This window comes from Canis lupus, chromosome 14 (genome assembly GCF_011100685.1).
Source record: "Canis lupus familiaris isolate Mischka breed German Shepherd chromosome 14, alternate assembly UU_Cfam_GSD_1.0, whole genome shotgun sequence".
Lineage (NCBI taxonomy): Eukaryota > Metazoa > Chordata > Mammalia > Carnivora > Canidae > Canis > Canis lupus.
This window is the reverse complement of record NC_049235.1, coordinates 30,912,672-30,935,800: the sequence shown is the minus strand read 5'-3', so window position 1 is coordinate 30,935,800 and position 23,129 is coordinate 30,912,672. Positions and strand designations below refer to the sequence as shown.

General features: G+C 34.8%; 1 protein-coding gene across 1 annotated transcript in view; it reads left to right on the top strand.

Moving 5' to 3' along the window:
* The window catches only part of CRPPA (CDP-L-ribitol pyrophosphorylase A), a 292,641-nt gene that overhangs the window by 101,070 nt on the left and 168,442 nt on the right, over positions 1 to 23,129 (top strand). Inside the window, exon 6 of the mRNA XM_038556990.1 lies at positions 2,309 to 2,354. Within this exon, the coding sequence (XP_038412918.1) occupies positions 2,309 to 2,354 (46 nt within the window). The remainder of the gene's footprint in view (positions 1 to 2,308; positions 2,355 to 23,129) is intronic.

Sequence of the window (23,129 nt, the reverse complement as noted above, 5' to 3'; positions counted from 1 at the left end):
CCATATTCCTGTAAAAGTTTGACAGAAAAAGTGTAACTCATCAATTTACAATTGCAACATTTTCCAGTACTGTTCTCTTTGAAGTTAACTGTTTCAATTAGAAAAAAATTCAGCTATTTTTACATGCAGGACTTTACCAGTTTGTGAGAAACATTTTGTACTTTATTTTCATTAAATCTGTGTTTGGTGAGAGGTGGAGTTGAAGTAGTAAATAAGGCTTTATATAGAAGGTATTAGTAAACAATAAAAAAGCTTTAATCTGTGTATAGTAGGTATCCACAGCCTACAAGAAACAGTAGACCAATGGAAATTTAGGAGTCTGACTTGTTTACTCAGTAAATGATTTAATAACAGTGGAGAAAAGGCCGTTAGGTGATACAAATATGTATCTTACTAAGATTGATTGCAATGCAAAGCTGGTAAGTCTTAAAAAACTGGTCTTTCAAGAATGCTGGAAAAGGGATTTTAGGATTCGAGACCAATTTTTTAACTTAAATTCATCATTAAGATCTCTGGGGGGCCGGGGGGGAAGCATAAGATACTTTCACAGTTCCTGTATTTTAATTTTGAATGTGGTTTTACTCCTTAAAGCCAGAAGGAATATAAAGGAATAATGGTAATTAGATCTCTTCCTATTTCAGTTCTGAGTTTACCCTACACAGCAGAAAATCATTAAAGAAAAACACTATTTTCTCATTTGAATTACAAATACTGAAGCCTGATTTCAGTTACCTAGTTAACTTTAGGTTTTCAAGGAAACAGAATAAAAGCTTACCTAATGGAATTCTTTCAGGAAAATTTGTCAAAATACTGTTTTCACAGGTTAAGGAATTTTGCTTATTCTTTTCATAGCTATATTCCCCAAACTTAGAACAGGACCTAGAACACAGTAGTTATCAGATAAATATTTGTTGAACGAATGAATGAGATTAGCATATTATTTAATTTGGTAAATATGTAGCATGGACCTTTAAATGTCTGTTTTCTATTTTCTGCCCAAATACTGGAATCTAATTGTGGATTAGTAACTATAGTACTAGTTTTGGTTTGCATGTGCTTGTTTTATCAATAATATAATAATGTCATATTTGACTTTAATACTTTAGTTAAAGGCTCAAGCGATTTTCTATCTAACATCTTTTAAAAGGTTTATCTATTTGAGAGAGAGCATGGGAGGAAGGGGCAGAGGGGTGTGGGAAAGAGAGATGACCTTGATATCATGATCTAAGCTGAAACCAAGACTCAGACACTTACCTGACTGAGCCACCCAGGCACCCCAATTTTCTATCTTATGTGTTAGCTACTACTTTAATTGTGGGTTATAGGATAATGTTTTGCAGCAGGTTTTACCTGCCAAGATAAAGGCATAGCAGGGGGATCTATTTTGGGTAGAAGTGCCCTGAGCAGCTTAAGCTGAACAAAGTTTTTGTTCAAGTCTAGTTATGAGATAGTCTGAAGGAAAAAAATATGAATTATAGACACAGAAAAATACTCCCTTGGTAAGTACTTTTCCACATAATCATCTCAGCACTTTGATGATGAACAAACTCCTAAGCTTATAGTACTTATTAATATAGTGCATTATCTTCTAGGTTTTTTTTTTTCAATTCTGACATAACTCGTTCTGCACTGCCACACATCTGACATATTCTGTGCTTGAGCTCATAGGATATGTTCTGGGAAATCTCTGCGCTAGGATTATGGCAGGTTACAGTTAGAAGGAGGATGTGCGTTCGTCAGAGAAGCTAATGATTGCTCTTACGTACACAGAGCTACCATCGTCTCTGTGAGATCCACATATTAATAAAAAACTTAAAAGGTGAGCCTTATCTACATAAAGATTATCTGCTTCCTTCAGTTCAGAAGGAAGTCTCCCTTGATGTGAATTAATCCTTGAGAATTCCCTCATTTCAACTAAAAATATGTTTTAGTGATTTTTGTTACACATACTCCTTCCTTCCTTACGACATAAAACTTTACTATTAAGCAGTGATAACTAGTAGTGCTAGTACTTTCTTTTTGAACATTACCACGTCATCTTTGAAATAATAGTTTACTCATATTAATAAGATTTTGATAACCACTGCCACATAAGACCTCAGTTTAAAGATCCAAAAACCAGTATTCAGCAATTTGCAGAAATAGAATATATTTTTCTGAACTTAGTATTGTTGTTATAATTTAGAAATTGTCAGTACTACGTGTTTACAGTTTTTCCAAAATAAATTGTTTCCGTTGGGGCATAATTTTATTGCTCTCACATTCCTTCCTGCTCTGTTAAGTCTAATGAGGTTTGTTTGTCCTTTAGGTGACCTACAAACGAGATCTGTATGCAGCTGAATCGATTATTAAGGGTATGTTTGGCCTTGTGACTGTCAGTTCCTGTGTTTCAAAAATGTAAGCCGGTTTAGAATTTCTCATGACATTTTAAATCCCAGAATTCTCAGAAGCATAAATGCCTGTAGGCCACAGAGGTCTCTGATTTGTTTTTTGGAAAATAATTACATTTCCTGCTTGTGAAATATCACTTACTAGTTATGTCATGTTGGTTTTAATTTTTATAAAGGAAATACTTAATTTAAGAAAAATATAGGACCTTAACACTATTTAGAAGTAAAAACTGATTTTAATAAATTTTAGATATTTATTTTTACTCAGAGGCCTGCTCCCCCCACCCCCATAACACTGCCATATCAGTCCATTATATTGCATCTTTCATATTGAGATATTCCCCCAAAGTATAGAAATAAGACTAAACGATTTGTTAAATTCCTTTTCAGTTTTGACAATGATTGCAGTTTTGTTTTGTAATTTAGATACAACATGTGTAATAATCCCTTTATCGTTGTTTTTCATCTCTAGGCCTCACAGTTACACAGAGGTAGTTTATTTAATAATCAACAAATATTTGTTGTTGTGCTGAACACTGTACTAGGAATGTAATGATGACACACAGGGGACATTGATTCCCTATCTTTACAGCCTCCGTCATTTCATTCAGTGTTTCTGAATCTCAGCAGCCTGGGTATCTTAGTCCAGGTAATTCTTCATTTTCAAGATTGTTTTGACCACTGCAGATTGTTGAGCAGCATGCTTTGCTCTAGATGCCAGGAGCACTCTGCACTCCTTCCTCCCTCCCTTCCTCCTGATGCGACATCAAAGATGTGTCCCACAGAAACACTGTTAAAACTTGTGGTTCTGGCAAAAATGACAGTGCCGATCCTGAAGCAAGTGTGGGGCTTCACCATCTGTTACTGACACCTTCGAAATTGATGAAGAATAGATCTGTGTGCTTAGGTTTTGACAGAGAGGTGAAGTTGTAATTCAGAATCAGAAGTTGAAGAAAATGCTAATCTCAACTCTGAATGCATAAGTTTGTTAGATAGGTTTTCCCTCATATTTTGAATAATCAATTGGCTTCACATTGACAAAACTGAAATCTTCTCTCTGGTCATGACATTGTATACTTGTAGTTAGCCCTCAAGGTTTTTGCACCCAAGAATATTGCATTTCAAACCATTAATGTACCATAATTTATAGGTCTGTGTATCTGTGTACATAAACAGATCGTCTCTAGCTATAAATCAAAATGTCGACATGTATTTACGCATCAGCCAGGCGTTGTGTAAACATTACTGTGGAGCAGTTGACTAAACCATGATGTGGTTGGTTATGTTCTCAGCACGAGGAAATAGAAAACTAGTCTGATTTCCTGACACACTCATACCTTTGTTAGGTAGGTACAGTGGACCTGATTTAACCTGTGAGTAGTTGGTAAGTGGTCCTTCTGAAGATTGTACACATTATATTGGCCTACAATGTATCAGAGCAGGCTTCTTATAATGCAAAAGCCTACTTTGAAGTGTTACTGTAGTGAGTATAGTTTTGAAAATTGTATACAGAGAGAGACTGTTGTTTTTTTCTGTAACATGTTTTAGTGTGGTATTTTTATTTTTAATTTACTTACAAAATGTTATTTTATTCTCAGGGAAAGTAATCTGACTGCATGTAAACAGCTAATCAATAATCTCAAAAAATTTCCTTATGCTGTAAGGTTTGCATTTCTAGTAACTTCCTAGGAGATTGTGGTGTTGCTCATAAACTTTGAGGGCCACTCCTCTCTGGCTTCTCCCCTTTTGGAGTGGGGCCTCCAGATCAGCAGCATTGTGATTACCTGAGAACCTGAATGCAGGATGTGTGCCCCCCCCCCCCCCATTAAATCAGAATATGCATTTTTAGCAAAAACTCTGGCTACTTGGTTTGTATGTTAAATTATGGAAGCACCCCTGTAGGCTGTTTTTGAGTCTTAGGTCATTTCTTTTTAGATAATATTTTTATTGCATTAAGAGCTCTTACTGTGTTCATCAGCCCAGATGCTTTTTGCTTACCTGGGATTGCTACCTGCCCGTATGATTTGCACTAATACTCTCTCGGAGGCCTGATAGGAGAAATAATGCTGGGCATAGGCAAATGAATACCCTTGGATTTTTAAAAAATAAAATTGCAAAATAAAATAAGATATATAGCAGATGATCTGAGTTACAAATTCACCTATTTGCCTGTCTCTAGTGAATGTTCAAAGTATCTTTCTAGGCACTACTACAACACAGTATTTTACTGGGTACTTAGTTTGTGAAAGACAAAGTTTAAAGCATTTTATGTGTGTCATCTTGTGTTTCTCCAACTACTTAAGGATGTAGGTCATGTCACCGTGTCCATGTTATAGGATAACCAAGGGTTCTAAGCAATTATTGATTTAAGAAGGATAGAAAATACATTCTTAACTACAAGTTTCTGTCTTTGGAAGTTTACCTCTTTTTACAGCTATTATCTTTTTTCCTTAAGCAGAGATTGTTCACATTGCCTTCTCTGATATCCTTGAACTACATGTGTTTTCAAATTTGGAGTATTTATATTTTCAGAAGTTAATGCAGTAGATAATGTATTAAGTCACTCACTAGTGGGATTAAGGACCTTGCAACATAATGAAAATGATAAAGCATGAATGGTTACATTCAGTATAAGAATAAAGACTATTGGGCAGCCCCAGTGGCCCAGCGGTTTAGCACTGCCTTCAGCCTGGGGTGTGATCCTGGAGACCCGGGATCGGGTCCCACATTGGGCTCCCTGCATGGAGCCTGCTTCTCCCTCTGCCTATGTCTCTGCCCCTCTCTCTCTGTGTCTGTCATGAATAAATAAAATCTTTAAAAGAAATCATAAAGACTATCGAGCCTTCTAGTCCAACTTTAGGTCTGATGTTTACCACCAAGTTTATATATGAAAACAATTACTGAATTTTCTATTGAAAGACATTGGATTTCAGCATTGCCCATAACTTGGTGTGAACCTCTTTTAGATTGATTCAGTGAAGGTGAGAGGATATGTCTCGGGTTTTTTTTTTTTTTTTTTATCTCATCTCTAACAGTGAATTTAATTGAATAGAGTCATATGTTAAAGGATACAGCTGCATTTTTTCCCCATAGAATTGAAAAATTGAAATTATGGGATAGGTGACTCTTTTCTCCTACCATACTACTTTATCTACTTCTAATTGATGAATACTGAGATCCAGTGTATCTGTCCCTACATTATACATACATTATATATATAACATATGTAAATATATTTTTTTCTCAAAGATGATATGAAATTGGGCATATACACTTTTGTCAAAGTTCAAAACCGGGATTTGAGCACACGGCACTCAAAACTCAAGTTTTTAAGTATGTTACCTCCTTTTTTTTTTTTTTTTTACTGTAATATTGTAACAGACATAATACTATTATGGGTAAACTCTGGTTTAGATTCATTACTTTTCTCTTGGTCATACAGTAAGAGCAAGATGCACAATTTAAACCTAGGTCTCTTGAAGTCTGACTTCACTCTGGGGCACGGGCATGGCCACTTGGCATCTCTGAGTCATGAGCTGCTCAAGCTGACAGCTGTAGTGGATACTAGATTCGTTAGTGCTCTTTTATTCAGTACAGCAAATAGTTTATAAAATTCAGCCTACCCAGTTCTGATTCTGTTGGTTTAAAACTGCATCTTCAGCTGGCCCGATGAAGAGTGAGCACACAGTTGCGACTGGACATGTTCTCTTACAGTGCTGGGCTAAACACACAGTATCATCTTCTAGAGAGTTCCAGAGAGTGTGAGAAAAACAGAATATTGAGATAGCAGGTTTCTAGACATGCCCAGAGAATGAGTAAAAATTAAAGCTCCAAGTCATGATTTCACAATGATGGTTTAGTTACTGTTTAGTTTTGGTATATGTTAATTTTGGTGGTTGAATACTTAACTAGAAATAGCAGTTTTTCCTTTTCTGGGATGAAGCTTTTTTTCATCTTGTGATCTGAGTGTTAGTATTCTGTAAGTCCTTTCTGTGCTGCTTTTTCACTTGAATGCCAATTATTGCTGTTCAACAAATTATATTTTCATGAAAGTATTGTCTCATTTATATATTTTCAGGCTCTATAAAAGCATTTCCTTGATGAATGTCATGTCTTGCAAGTGCATTTTGTTCTCGCAAGTTTGTCACTGGAATAGCAAGTGTGTTTTGGTGTATCTTAATGTTTGAGTCCATATCTTTGTTGAGTATGAAGATTTTGATGTAACTAACTTTAGGCAAGTGTTTGACTAAAATCCCAAAATTGTGGTTTCCAGCAAGTATAAAACTGACTTCTATTTTTGTGTTTTTAGATGTCTTATTTTGAAGCTTAATTTATTCTAGGATCAGTATACTTAAATGGATTTCCATCTACAGTCAAGTATTTGATACTAGGAAATGTGTATATAAAGTATTCTTATATTTGTTGACACAGTTGTCTGCATTGAAAAAGGTACAGTTGGGCAGCCCGGGTGGCTCAGCGGTTTAGCGCCCCCTTCAGCCCAGGGCATGATCCTGGAGACCTGGAATTGAGTCCCACATCAGGCTCCCTGCATGGAGCCTGCTTCTCCCTCTGCCTGTGTTTCTGCCTCTCTCTTTCTGTGTCTCTCATGAATAAATAAATAAAATCTTTAAAAAAGAAAAGAAAAGAAAAAGGTACAGTTAAGCATAAATTTACTATGAGGTTAAACAAAGCTTTGTTTTTTTTAAGTTTTTATTAAAATTCCAGCAAACTTACAGTATAATATTGGTTTCAAGTGTCCATTATAGTGATTGTATACTTCATATGTCATCTGGTGCTCATCATGGCAAGTGCACCCCTTAATCCCCATCACCTATTTCACCCATCCCCCCACCCCCTCCCCTCTAGTAACCACATAACCACAGTTCTTTTTAATTAAAAATCTGTTTCTTGGTTTGTCTTTTTTTTCTGCCTTTTGTTCATTTGTTTTGGTTCTTAAATTCTACATATGAGTGAAATCATATCATATTTGTCTTTCTCTGTCTTGTTTTGATTAGCATTATACCCTCTAGCTACATTCCTGTCCTTGCAAATGGCAAGATTTCATTTTTTATGGCCAAATAATATTCCATTGTGTATATACCACATCTTTATGCATTCATCAATGGACAGACCCTTGGGCTGTTTCCCTAGTTTGGCAATTGAGGATAACGCTGCTGTAAACATGGGTGTGCATGTATCTTTGGATTAGTATTTTTGGACTCTTTGTATAAATACCCACTAATGCCATTGCTGAATCATAGGAAAGTTCTATTTTTAACTTTTAAAGAACCTCCATACTGTTTCCCAGAGTGGCTGTACCAGTTTGCATTCCCCTCAACAGGGCAGGTGGGGTTGCCCTTTCTCCACATCCTCGCCAATACTTGGTATTTCTTGTGCTGTTGATTTTAGCCACTCTGGCAGATGTGAGATGATACCTCATTATAGTTTTGGTTTGCATTAACTTGATAATGAGCAATATTGAACATTTTTTCATGTGTCTGTTGGCCACCTGAATGTTGTCTTTGCAGAAATGTACGTTCATGTCTTTTGCCCATTTTTAAATTGTGTTATTTGTTTTTTGGTTGGTTTATAAGTTCTTTATATATTTTGAATAGTAACCATTTATCAGATATGTCATTTTGCAAATACTTTCTCCCATTCCATAGGTAGACTTTTTGTTTGGTTTGATGGTTTTCTTCACTGTGAAAAGCTTTTTATTTTCATGAAGTCCCAATAGTTTATTTTTGTTTTTGTTTCCCTTGCCTCTCAGGAAAATATGTCCAGGGAAAAGTTGTTATAGTTGATGTCAAAGAGGTTAGTGCCTGTGTTCTTTTCTAGGATTTTTATGATTTTAGGTCTTATATTTATGTCTTTGATCTGTTTTGAATGTATTTTTTGTGTATGGTGTAAGAAAGTGGTTTAGTTTCATTCTTGTGCACATTGATGTCCAGTTTTCCCAACATCATTTGTTGAAGAAACTGTCTTTTCCCCCTTGAATATTATTTCCTGCTTTATTGGAGATTAATTGAGCATATAGTCAAGGCTTTATTTCTGGGTTTTCCATTTCCTTCTATTGAAGTATGTGTCTCTTTTTGTGCCAGGACCAAACTTTTTTGATTACTACAAGTTTGTAATATAACTTGAAGTTTGGAATTGTGATACCTCCATCTTTGCTTTTCTTTTCCAAGATTGCTTTGGCTATTTAGGGTCTTTTGCAGCTCCATACAAATTTGAGATTTGTCTGTTCCAGTTCTGTGAAAAACACTGCTGGTATTTTGATAGGAATTGCATTAAATATGTACATTGCTTTGGGTAAGGTAGACATTTTAACAATGTTTGCTCTTCCAACCCATGAACATGGAATGTCTTTCCATTTGTGTCATCTTGAATTTCTTTCATCCGTGTTTTAAAGTTTTCAGAATACAGGTCTTTTACCTCTTTAGCTAGGTTTATTTCCTATGTATATTATTATTTTGGGAGGGATTATAAATTGGATTTTGTTTTAAATTTCTCTTTCTGCTGTTTCATTATTGATGTATAGAAACGCAGCAGAGGTTTGTGCATTGATTTTTGTATCCTTCAACTTTACTGAATTCATTTATCAGTTCTAGCAGTTTTTGGGGGGAGTTTTTAGGGTTTTCTGTATATACAGTTGTATCATGTCATCTGCAAATAGTGAAAGTTCTACTTCATTACTGGTTTAATTCCTTTTCTTTTTGTTTGATTGCTGAGGCTAGGACTTCTGGTACCATGTTGAATAAAAGTCATGAGAGTGGACAGCCTTGTCTTATTCCCAGTGTTGGGGGTAAAGCTTGGTTTTTCACCATCAAAGGATGATGTTGGATGTGAGTTTTTCTTTCATAAATGGCTTTATTATGTTGAGGTATGCTCCCTCTAAGCCTATTTCTTATGCTTTTTCTGCATCTATTGAAATGATGACAAGGTTCTTATCCTTTCTCCTATTGATGTGATGTATCACATTTATTGATTTATGGATATTAAACCACCATTACAACCCAGAAATAAATACCACTTGATCATAGTGAATGATATTTTTAAAGTATTGTTGGATTCTTTGCTAGCATTTTCTTGAGGATTTTTGTTTCTATGTTCAGCAGGGATATTGGTCTGTAGTTCCCTTTTTAAGTGGTTTCTTCATCTGGTTTTTGTGTCAAGAAAATGCTGGCCTCATAGAATGAATTAGGAAGTTTTCTTTCCTTTTCTATGTATTCAGATGGTTTAAGAAGAATAGATATTAACTTTTCTTTAAATATTTGGTAGAGTTTGCCTGGGAAGCCATATGGTTCTGAACTTTTATTTCTTGGGAGTTTTTTTTTTTCAATACTGATTGAATTTCCTTGCTGGTTATCAGTCTGTTCAAATTTTCTATTTCTTCCTTTTTCAGTTTTGGTAGCTTGTATGTTTCCAGAAATTTATCTATTTCTTCCTGGCCATCTAATTTGTTGGCATATAGGTTTTCATAATATTCTCTTGTAATTATTCATATTTCTGTGTTGTTGGTTGCTATTTCTTTGCTCATTTGTGATATTGAGTCTTTTTTTTTTTTTTTCTTGATAAGTCTGGCTGGAGAATTACCAATTTTATTGATTTCTTTCAAAGAAACAGCTCTTGGTTTTATTGATCTCTTCTATTTCTTAAAAATTTTCAAATTTTCTATATCATTTATTTCTTCTCTAAATTTTATTATTTCTTTCCTTCTGCTGGCATTAGGTTTTGTTTGTTATTCTTCTAGCTTCTTTAGATGTAATGTTAGGCTTTTTGAGGTTTTTCTTGCTTCTTGAAGTAGGCTTGTATTGCTATATACTTCACTCTTATAACTGGTTCCGCATCCCAAAGTTTTTGGACCATTGTGTTTTCATTTTCATTTGTTGCCATGTACTTTTTAATTTCTTCTTTTATTTCTCTGTTGACCCATTCATTGTTTTGCAGCATGTTATTTAACCTCCATGTATTGTGGTCTTCCCTGGTTTTTCTCTTGTGGTTAACTTCTAGTTTCCTAGTGTTGTGGTCAGAAAAGATGCATGGTATGACTTAAATCTTCTTGAATTTGTCAAGGCTTGTTTTGTGGCTTGTTTTCCTGTTCTGGAAAACGTTCCATGTGTACTTGAATGCATATTCTGCTGTTTTAGGATGCAATGTTTGGAATATATCTGTTTTAATCCATTTTGTCACTCTGTGTCTTTTGATTGGAGCATTTGGTCCATTTACATTCAAAATAATTACTGATAGACATGTATTCATTTTTATTTTATTACTTGTGTTTTGTGGTTGTTTCTCAAGATTTTCTCTGTTCCTTTCTTGTCTTTCATGGTATGTTGATTTTCTTTAATGATATATTTGAATTTATTTCACTATATTTGCATATTTATTAGTGGTTTTTGATATAATTACCATTAGGCTTGTATATAACCTCTCTTGCATATAGCAGTCTATGTTAAGTTAGTGGTTGCTTAATTTTGAACCCATTCTTTGCTCCTTTCCTTCCCATGTTTATGTACATATTATCATGTTTTACATCCCTGTATTTTGAGAACTTCTTGACTGAGTTTCTTTTTATAGAAATACTCATTTTTACTGCCTTCATGTTTTCTACCTTCATACTGTCACTTTTGGTTTCTCCTCTCCTCTCACAGAGCCCCCTTTAAAATTTCTTGCAGGACTGGTTTAGTGATGAGGTTATTTAGTTTGTCTTTATTTATTTATTTTTTTCTATTCTGAATGATAGCCTTGCTGGATAGAGTATTCTTGGCTACAGATTTTTCTCAATATATTATGCCAGTACCTTCTCAACTTAAAAGTTTCTGCAGAAAAATTCCCTAATAGATCTATGGCTTTTCCCTTGTATGTTACTGTCTTTTGTCCTGCTGATTTTAATTTTTTGCTTTATCATCATCTTTTGCCAATTTCATTAAAATATGTCTTGGTATGCATCTGCTTTTGTTCATTTTGTTGGGTGTTATCTGTACATCCTGCATCTGGATATCTGTTACCTTCTTCAGACTAAGGAAGTTTTTAGTTGTTATTTCCTCAAATAATTTTTCTGCCCCTTGTTCTCTCTCTTTTTCTTCTTGGACTCCTGTAATATAGATGTTATTATATTTGATCGAGTCACTGAGTTCTTTAAGTCTATTCTTATATTACAAAATTCTTTTTCCCTATTTTGTTCAGCTTGATTACTTTCCATTACTGTCTTCTGGTTCATTGATTTGTTCATTTCATGTATTGAATCTTTTATCTCTGCTTTTACTCCTTATCCCTTTAAAAAAAAAAGATTTTACTTATTCATGAGACACACACACACACACAGGCAGAGCCATAGGCAGAGTGAGAAGCAGGCTTCTTGTGGGGAGCCTGATGTGGGACTTGATCCCAGGACTCTGGGAATGTGACCTGAGCTGAAGGCAGATGCTCAACCATTAGCCACCCAGGTGTCCCCTTGTTATCTGTTTGTGAAGTGTCTCACTTAAGTTTTCCACTGTTTTTTTCAAGTCTAGTGAGAATCCTTATGATCCTTCTTTAAATACTCCACCAAGCACGTGACATACCTATTGCCTTTAGAACTCTGGCCATGGCCTTACTTTGTTCTTTCATTTGGGGGAAATTTTTATGTCTTCTCATTTTGTCTAAGTCTCTATGCCTGTTTCTCTGTGTTAGGAAATTCAGCTATAGCTCCTGTTCTTGAGGATAATGACTTTATGAAGAAGAGGTCCTGGAGTGCCCTTAAGTGCAGTGTTCCCTGTCCCCCAGGGCCTGGTGTTTTAGGAATGTCTCCAGTGTGTATTATGTTCACTCCACTGTTTTGTCCTGGCTCCTTTATCTTTCAGGCCAGTCATCTGCAGAGGCTCTCTTTACTGTGGGCAGGGTTGGTCCCTGGCCTGAATGTGGTGTGTTTTACATAAGTGTGCTCTGGTCAGTTTGTGATGAGATCTGTCGCTACCACTTCCAGAACCAAGGCTCTACAAAACTCCCAAGTTGGGAGATGGGGTCCGAGCATAGATTAGTTTTGTCTTCAGGGGAGGGATCCCACTGTGCTAGGATTGAGGCAAGTGGGACTGGGAAGGGTAGGTCTCCTGGAGCACAGGGTTAGAGTTTGGCATAAGCAAGTTAGGGGTAGGTGCTATGCTAGTTTCTGCAGGTAGCCCTGTACTGAGGGACCAGGATGGGGTGGTGGTGGTTGGAGATGACGGAGATGCTGCCTGCTAGTTCCTTTGTTCCTGGAGGGGTCTGTCACTGAACACTGCCTCTCTGGGAAGTGCTCTGAGATGAGTACCTAACCTCCCTCCTGTGTGCCCCAGCTGTTCAAGTTGCTGTTCCTAAGCTGTCAATGGATTGTTGGTTTGCCTTCTCTCTAAGAGTAGCTCAGTGCCCTCAGGGCTGGGGCACATAGTAGGGAAGTTAGGTACTCATCTCAGAGCACTTCCTAGAGAGGCAGTGTTCTTTAAACTCCAGGCTTTTTAGCGACACCTGGATGGCTCAGCAGTTGAGCATCTGCCTTAGGCTCAGGGCATGATCCCGATTCTGGGATTGAGTCCCACATCGAGCTCCCTGCATGGAGCCTGCTTCTCCCTCTGCCTGTGTCTCTGCTTTTCTGTGTGTCTCTCGTGAATAAATAAATATAATTTTAAAACAAAACAAAACTCCAGGCTTTAAGCCTTTTGGGTTATAAAACAACATTTTACTACTCCTTTTTCTGAAGTAGAGGTGGATTTGGTCATTGTACTTTATTATTTAACCCTTAAGGCTTCTGTGAGTGAAATTTAAAACATAAACTTTTCTAGAGAGTAGCATGATTAATAAGCTCAACAAGACACTGACGTTACAGGACAAGTTTATAAATAGCTACTTAACAAAGAGGTATTATACTTTTGACATGCCAGCTGGTTGAGCCCACCCAAGCCTCCTCTGCTTACTCAGGTGTATCCAAACCATTAGGGCAGTAACAGAAGCCATCAGTAACATATTTTATCGAGATTTACATTTTTTTTTGAGATTTACATATTATATACAGTCTCAACCAAAACTTAATTTAATATGCTGACAGACCTTATCTTGGCAGAAGGAGCAATATTCTAAAATTTTCATAGAAAACACCCTATGGAATTTTAAAAGTGATTGCATTTATTTTCTACCATCATCCTTCATCAAATCTTTTAATATATTTAATTTTGTAGATAAAGACTATTTAAAAATAGGGTTTATTGTTTCTTGGTTATAATTGTACAAACCCAAGTAAGCTTGTGTTATTAAAAAAAAAAAAAAAAAAAGCCCCATGGTGCCTTTTGTCACCATATTTATGTAAAGATGGAAAAACAAAATAGTGAAAACAGAAAATCATTTTAATTTTTACATTACTTTAGTTAATAGTAGTTAAAGTTCACATAAAAATTCATGTATTCTCAGTCATTATGTAATGTTTCCATTTGTTAAATTAGTTGATTTTGATTTCTCACGTACAACATTTGTTGATTCAGAAACTTAGAATTTATTCTGAAAATAATTTTTTTCAACGTAACTGATAAAGCCAGCTCTTTTATTGTTAAGTATTTTTTAACAGGTAAGCTATAAATCCCCATATACCTGCTTTTTTATGTTTCATACTGTGTTTTGGAAAATTAAATCAGTAGACAAGCATTTGAATCATTTGTGCTTATACATTGAAAGTAGCTAAGTATACTTGTAAATTGGCTTTGAAGGAAAGGAATAAAGTAAAAGGACATGTGAATAAAATTGATTCAGTGTTATTGAGAATTAGGAAGACTCATTGTGATGTAATATATTTTATGCGTATGAAGAAATTAATGCCTTAATATTTTCGTGATCCTTTAATATTTACACTTAATGTTATGGTATTTTAAGTGTAATATATTGTTAATATTTTTACAAATTGAAAGAATAAAAAATTTTAAATCAGGTTTTCTACATCTGTAACTGGACAATGTTCTGCATCTGTGGTATGTCTTCATCAGGTTTTTCTTGTTAAATACCCAGTGATGGCACCATTTATGTCATTTACCATGCTTTTTGGACAATGCAATGTGACAGCTAAGATTTACATAGAAACTGCAATTTTTGATGTATCTGGCTTTTCACTGTGAGTCTTCATTTTCCACATTTTCACATTAATACCATAACTTCTTTGTACATAATAGTTTTTGTTCTTCACTGTCTTGAAAGTAATACTGTGACTGTATCTTACGTGAATCTGTAAGAACATTTGCGTCAAGCCTTCATTAGTCAGAACAGGAAGATTGCAATATGATTTAATAGCAGTTTGGTTTCCTTGGAATCTTACTGTAAAAAAAATGTAAATTGGAAAGTTAAATATTTGGGTGATTAGAGAAAGTAGAGTTCACTTTAATTTTGTGATTTCTTTTGTCATTGGTGAGATGCTAATTAAAGCATAGGGAAGTTAATCTGTCATATTAAAAAAGAAACTTTTAAGGTCACAGTGAGTTATTAAGCAATTAGCCAAGTAAGATTTGATAAGACAAAAGCCAGCCAGTTATACTTGACTCTGATGTAGGTAGAATATAAAACAACAAAAACTCCAAATGCAACTTTTATGCTTAAAGCAATAATACAGTTTGTAAATATCCTGATGAGTCATTAGACTTGAAAAATTGCATTTCCTTCACATTTCTCTTAACTCAGAATATATACTTTGAAAAACTATATATATATATATATATAGTTTTTTTAGTTTTATATATATAATATAATATATATATTTTATATTTATATATAAATATATAATTTATATATAAATATATATAGTTTATATAATATATATAAATATATATGTAGTTTTCAAACTATATATGTTCAAACTATATATTATATATAGTTATATATATTGCATCATTTACTTGGAAAATAGTAATATGTTACATGTAGAAACATGTGCAGGAGACAAGATGTCACATGTCTGTTTCTTACTTGTAGTTTAAGGTAGGAAACTTCATCCTGTATTCAATGACTCATTTAAAAATGTGGTGAAGATCTGATAACAAACCTTGAAAAAAAAAAAAAACCTATGTACCATTGCCCTCCAGCTGAAACATTGCAGTCAACAATAGAGGTAACTTTTCTAAAGACCACTTTGACCTTTTAAAGTGAGTATGTGTGGTATTTTTTTTTTTTTTTTTTGCAAGTTTCTCTGTACCATCCTGGTTATCCACTTGTCCTATAAGAATGACTTATTGGCTTTTTCCCCCCTTTATTGACCACGTGCTTTCCCCCTCTCTGTTCTAAAAACTTCCTGTATGAGATGTTTAGAGAAACCTGAGGCCTCTTCCTATGTATTAAACTGAGACAGGGACCTTGGCTCAGCAGTGGTGATTCTGTTTAATACTATTTTAAAATCCTTACTGTGAGGTAAAAAATACTCCTATATTGGCTGTTGATTCAAGGAACTAAACAGGTAAATGGAAGATGACTGTCCTAATTTTGTATGGATTAGGGCTTGAAACCTCTTTTGGATGTGAATAGTGTTGGATTGGATACAGCTTATCTAAGAACATTAAGATTTTGGCTCAAGAGTTCAGCAAAGTGAATAATGAGGCTTGATGAAGTCATGGTGTTGGATGTTTCTAAATAATTGAAAGCTGGCCTGGATTTTTTTGACCCCTTGGTGATGGAACTAACCTAGTATTTAGGTTTGTCTCTATTGGAAGATGTTTGAAATCTTCTTCTAAAATACACCATTCTGTGCACTCTGGGGTCATTACTGATCATTATTTTTTTAACAGATTTTATTTATTGGAGATCCAGAGGAGGAGCAGAGAGGGAAGGAGAGAGATAAGCAGGCTGCATTGAGTGCAGAGCTCAACACAGGGTTCCATCCCAGGACCCTGAGATCATGGCCTGAGCCAAAACCAAGAGTCAGATGCTTAACTGACTGAGCCACTCAGGTGCCCCAAGTCCTTACTGATTATTAATTGCAGGCATATGTATAGATATTCTTTGCTTCTCTTAGTGTGTCATTGATCTTTCATGTGGTAAAAAGAAGGGTGAACATGTTAGAAAATTTTCATATTACTGTTTTTTTGAAGTTCAATGGAAAACCCCAAAATTTACATGCATTTTCTAATCCTTGAAGCTCTCTGATAGAAGTGCATATATTTCATGTGTACCAATGTTCAAAGAAGCCCAATGTTCAAGGGACAATAAGAGGAACTTTAAAAGATGAGTTACTACATATTAGTTTTAGACCTCATTCATAAACTTAAAAATCTATGCATGATATCTCCTATTTTCTATAAAGGACTTTAGAATAATTCTGGAATTAAACGTTTTTGACAACATGTTATACATGAATATATTTCCCTGAACCATGTACCCATGAGTATATTACATACTAGTTTTTGACCTCAATTATGAACTTAAAAATTTATACATCCTATCTCCTATTTCCTATAAAAGACTTTAGACTCACACTGGAATTAAACATTTTGACAACACGTTGTACACGAGTATATTTTGCTAAACCACATACCCTAACCAAAGTTGGCTAAGTTTTAGATTGCAAAGCATATTATGCCAGGGGATTAAAAGCCCTGAGGAAATTCCATTTTACTTAAAGCTTGATTAAAACTTGAGAGAATTTCAAGAGTTTGTCAGGTGAAGATGTGATATATTGAAAACATTGACATTCTGAATATCATTCTAGGAGTCCTTCCCTGCACCTTCCAGGATAAATGATTGAAATACTGATAATGTTTCTGCCTTTCTGCCACTGTCAACTCCTTGAAGAGCAAAGGAATTAACAGAGGCAGAGGGCCATTTTCTGGTGGAAGAACGTCCATGTCTTCTCTCACTTTAATTTGGAACTAGTAGTATGTAGTTGTACCATTGGAAAATCTAGCACAAAAGGACAACTGATCTTCTGAGAATTTGTCCCCTTTTTATATATCTTTGTGTTTCAGTAAATGCTTAATTGGTTTTGGGATTTGGGAGTACTGTTTTCTCCAGGACATTACGGACCAGTGAGCCAGCTGACTTCTATGTAAAGTTCTACATCTGGAAGCCTCTGAATTAAGGTTCCATTGGAGAATATTCTTAAGTCATGCATGATTAATATGCAAATGAGACTGTGACTTGGATTTTGAAATTTAAAGGCTAGCATGGTCTGTACTGTTCTGGTATAAGATGGATAATAGTGTTCTGTTTTGTTAGATAAGCAGCCATTGTTCACAGTGTGATCTTCTGTGACTGGGTAGGCATGAAACAAGTACTTGATTTCTACCATGTTTCAGTGACTCTAAGGTGCCATTGATTGCAAGCAATACTTTTATACTATGGGGTAAAGATAAATGCTTCTAATGAAACTACAGTAGAATGTTTTATGTTGACTTAGAAGCTTTAGTTTTTTTTTTTTTTTTTTTTTTTTTAATTTTATTTTTGAGTGAGAGCAAGCAAGAGCTAGTGCATGGGGGGAGGTGCAAAGGGAGAGGTAGAGAGTAACTTGAGCTGAATCTGTCCTGAATGTGGAACTCAATGCGGGCTCCATTATATGACCCTGAGATCACGACCTGAGCTGAAACCAAGAGTCAGATGGCTTAATCAACTGCACCATCCAGGCACCCCTGAACGTTTAGAAAACTTTCAAAAAATATTAAATGAGTTCTATATTAAGGTATAGGGTTTTATTATAATTGTTCTTGTGTAAAAAGACCTAGGGTTCTGGTTCTGGGTAAGGTGGAACAAGAATATTCTACCTGTTTCTCCCACTGAAGGAAACTATAAAACCTGAACAGAGTAAAAAGGAGAGCTATTTGAGGTTATAAGTAAAGTAGTAGAAGGTAGATTAATGAATAATACTCAGCTTTTAAGTCTACCTAATTGGCAGTGTATTTTGTAATTTTATTCCTATGATACTACCTGATTTGGATATAGTACGGCCAGAGCTACAGGTGGGCACTGGAATAAGCGGAGCTCCAAGAGAAGCCCCCAAACTCTGGCTAGAAGGGCAAGAAGGAATCTCCTAATGTTCAGAGAGTAAAGATATCTTTTCTTTTCTTTTTTTTTTTTTTTTTTTGTCCCTACTCTAATGATTGACCCCTCAAGCAATCATGTGGCAGTGTTGTACTCACAGTGGCAATAGTGGATGCCCGGAGGTTTATAAAATTCTGAGAGAACTGAACATTGCTCTGCATCAGGGTTGCTATGGCTTGAGAACTGTTGTTGCTCTCTTCTTTTTGCTTAACTTTGCATATCAGCGGGTATAGTTGTGGGCAGCGTGCGCAAAGTGGGATAAAGTCACAGCTCTCTGATAGAAGTGCTGAAAAGGGATGCACTAGAGAATTGAAGTGTACAGGAGAGACCATGGTGAGAAAGGATATTACCTAGATATCCAGGATATAATCCATGATCAGTGGGCATACAAAGAACCATGAAAGTAGAGACTTAAATGGGGAAAGATAACCAGTTGGATACTTCTGTTGAGATGATACTGATGTTGGAATTATCTGACAAATACTTTAAAGTCCTGATTATGAAAATAGTACAAATAAGTAAAGCTCTTGAAAGATGGAAAGTATCAAGAAAGGCATAGAAAATATAAAGAAATGCCAAATGGAATTTCTAGAACTGAAAAAAAATGCATCAAACTGAAAAAAAAAATTACCAAATGGTCTTAATAACAGAATAGATTATAGAGCTGTCTGAGAAAGTTCCAATGAAGTTATAATTAGGGTAGTGACAAAACAGTAATTTTACTGCATACCAATGCAGAGAAAGGTCGAGATCAGTATATCTTCATATGACCCTAAGGGTAGCAGTTCTAAGATGCTGTTTCTATTTCAGGGATGTTATATAGAGGAAACATGGAAATTTTAATTAATGAAATAAAGTAAGTGTTGGAAGTTTGCTAGCTACTTAATTAAAAGCAATGAAAGAAGACTTCATATTTTCCCTGCTCTAATGTTGTTTTCTATTACAACCTCTTATGCCTTAGCATTTGGAAAAGAAGGGCTTGTTAGAAACTGCAGAGCATCCTGTATATTCCATGAATGTGTGAGACTACCATTTGACATGTGTGGCCTCAATTAAAAAAAAATGTGGGAAAACTCCTGAATTAGGAAATTACCTATCTTCCTTATAGGTTCTATCAGCATGTGGAATGTTTGATGGTTTCGATTCTAGACCAGATTGCCTGGTTTGAATTTGGCTCTTGAGTTTACTAGCTGAATTAATCCAAGGCAAATCATTTAAATCTTTATATGTAAGGAAGACATGATAATTTTGCCTGCATCATAAGATTTTGGTTAGAATGTATGTTTAATTATGATATTATACATAATATTTGTCAGTTACTGAGTGAGAGATCATCCAGTATTTGAGTCACTCTCTGGCTCAATTGCTTTTACTGAAAGGGTGCTAATACCTTTTATTTATTCGTTACACTGCTTTCATGAACTAGAATTTAAAGGATTCCCTATGGTAACCTGAATTTTTAATGCTTAATACCTTGTGAATAAAAATTATACTCTCATTACTTGATGCTTTTAAAAGTTTTTTTCTTAATTTGCTGTTTTTTAAAAATTTATATTTGTTTTTTAAAGTAGGCTTCACACCTAGTGGGGGGCTTGAACACAAGACCCTGACTGAGATCAAGAGTCAGATGCTCTACTGACCGAACCAGCCAGCCACTCCTGGCTTTTCTTTTAATTTAAATGTTTAAAAGTTGACACATTGTTTTAACAGTTTGTTAGGTATCCTTATGTGATATACTCAAGACCTTTATCTTGTCCCTTGATCTTATATAAAGATACTTTCTGAATGAATAGAAGTATGGATAAAAGGACTAGTGTACTTGTGTATATTTTTTTCTACTATTTAAAACATTTTGCTGTCAAACCACAAATAACAGAAATCCAAACCAGATCTGTAGCTTGAAGAGTAATGTGCATATCTGTGTAACATCACCCAGATTAAGAATAGAATTTTCCACTCGAAGCAGAGGCTTTTTCTTACACTTTTATGTAGTTACAACCTGTTCCATCCTCAAAAGTAGTAGCTATCAAGATTTTACAGGAATTTTCTCATTTCTTCTGAACTTTATCACTCATATTTACATTTCTAGATGCTATGGTTTAGTTGTGATTTTGGTGGTTTTTTTTTTTTTTTTTAATGGCTTTTTAAATCTCACCCTACAGGTTCCCCATCCTTTTATTTTGGTTGTAATTTATCTCTTGCTGAACCCAACCTATTTGATCTGTCGCTTCTTCCCTATTTTGAATTTTGATGAATGTATATTCTTGCTTGGTGCAATTATGCATATTTCTGTGTATTTTTCTGTCTTCTACAAAGTGACAGCTGGCTTTAGAAGCTTACTCAGATTTAGTTTCATCTCTGGTAAGAAAAGAGGTGGTGTGAGTTTTTAATTAGGAGACACCAAATGTCTGGTTATCTTTTATTTTCTGATAGCAGCCTATGATACTCAGCGCTTAGATTTATTAATTCATGGCAAGTGTTTGCAAAATCGTGATATTTTAATTTGCTTAATTGGTTTTCATACATTAGTTGAGGCACTTTCACAAACACTGCTCATCTACAGTTTACTTACCCATCGTACAGCTTACATAGAAAGGTAAATGCTCATTTTCCTTGTTCAGTATTCAACTGAATGCATTCTGTCCTATAAACTTTAAGTATTTTTGTTGTGTGTTTACATGAAGGTGAAATGCCTCATAAATTTATACTGATAATTCCAATTCAATATTGTATCTTCCACCCCATAGAGTTCTCAAAGATAGAGGAATTAACAGATTTAGAATATTCTACAATCACTCAGATATTGTATGCAACTGCATACTCTCTAGGTCTCAAAGTATTGATACTATCAACCAAGACTATTTTTGAAAAGAATTGCATTTTTTACATATTCCATTCACTCTTACTGCATTTTCTTGTCTATACTCTATATTTTCAGATTATGAAACCTTTATATACTGTGTTCAGTTAATTTTAGACCTTATTTAGTTATGGTTCTGAAGTAACTGTTTTATGTTGTCCCTCAGTCATTCCATCTCTCTCTCTCTCTCTCGTCTTTGGTTGTCTGAGGAGTTGAGCTCTAGTACATTCCTTAGGAAATATAGGAAAATCATCATCTTCATTCACATTGATAACTGTGTGCTTTATACTTGAAAGTCAATTGCTGAATATAAAATCTCAGCTTGTAATTTTTTTCCTTGAATAACTATGGTATTTTTATTGAATAAATTATGATTATTTCATTACCTTTATGATCTCTATATTTTTCATCTAGATGACTACAGTAACGATTTTTAAGTCTAATAACTTTACTGGTTTTTATTGGTAAATATTTGGAGGTACTTATATCCGTGACAAGCTTGAATGTGTGTGTATATAAATAAAAATTTCAGTATTTTCTTCTTCATGGATTCCTATTATGTTTGTTGGATGATCTTTACTAAAGTTCAATATTTGTCCTCTTATATTGAATCTTTATCCCGTCTTTTTAAAAATTTTGTACCTGTCTCATATCTGTATAGTTCTCATTTCTGAAATAGTCTTTTAAATTCCTGACTGCCACCACCTAATTTATGAGTTTTTGAAATTCTAAATCACATAGTTCTTTTATGTTTGGTTTCATTACATTAATGGTTTTTGGCTTGTTATGAAATAGTAGATTATAATTTTAACTGGTTTGGTAGGCACGTCTGTCTGTCATGCATTCATTAATTTTAGAAGTGTATTCCTGTTCTTTATTTTTTTTTATAAAAGTTTTATTTAGGGTTTGACTTTTTTTTCTAAAGATTTTTATTCATGAGAGACTTGGAGAGAGAGGCAAAGATATAGGCAGAGGGAGAAGCAGGCTTCCTTTGGGGAGCCCAATGCAGGGCCTGATCCCAGGACCCTGGGATCATGCCCAGAGTAGACGCTCAACCAGTTAGCCACCCAAGTGCCCCCATATGATTTGACTTTGATAATTTTTCTCTTATTAGTTTTATTTGCCTTTTTATAAATACACCAGTCATTTCAGCTTAGGGGGACTGCTCTAATTGTCTTCATTTTAACCTCATTTTACCTCTGAAAGTCCGTATCTCCAAATAAAGTCACATTCTGAGGATATTCAGTGTTAGAATTCCCATAGTGACTTTGGTGGGGACAAAATTCAGCCCATAACAATTTGTCTTAGTCATGATCCTAGCACAAAGCCTGGAAACTGATAAGTGTTCAATAATTTCTTGTTTGTGCCCTGTGTTAAAACCTGGGGGGGAAGTGGAGGTGATGGTGAGTGAGTAAATTCTAGTTTACTGAGTTGAGTTAATGATTTGTGTGAGAGAAAAACTAGTAAATGATAAAATACAAAGTAAAAATTTTAATAAAAGTAAAATAAAAATGCAGAATAATTTGAAAGGAAAAAATTACCCTTTAGGATACTAACTTTACATAGATTTAAGTTTGAAAGCTAGGAGTTTACAATTTCATGGCTCTGTGACTTTGAGGCTATAAAGCCAGCAAGTTGCGCAATCTATAAAATGGGGAGAATAATTCCTACTTGTTATGATTATTAAGAGACATAATGTATAAAAATCTCCACTGTGGTGAAAGGCAAAAACAATATTAAACCTACTTAGGATAGTAGTTTACATGATGCCCATCCACATTAGATGGGGAAATCAGTTTTACTTAGTTTACCTGTTTAAATGCAAACCACATCTAAAAATACCCTCATGCTTGGATGGCTCAGTG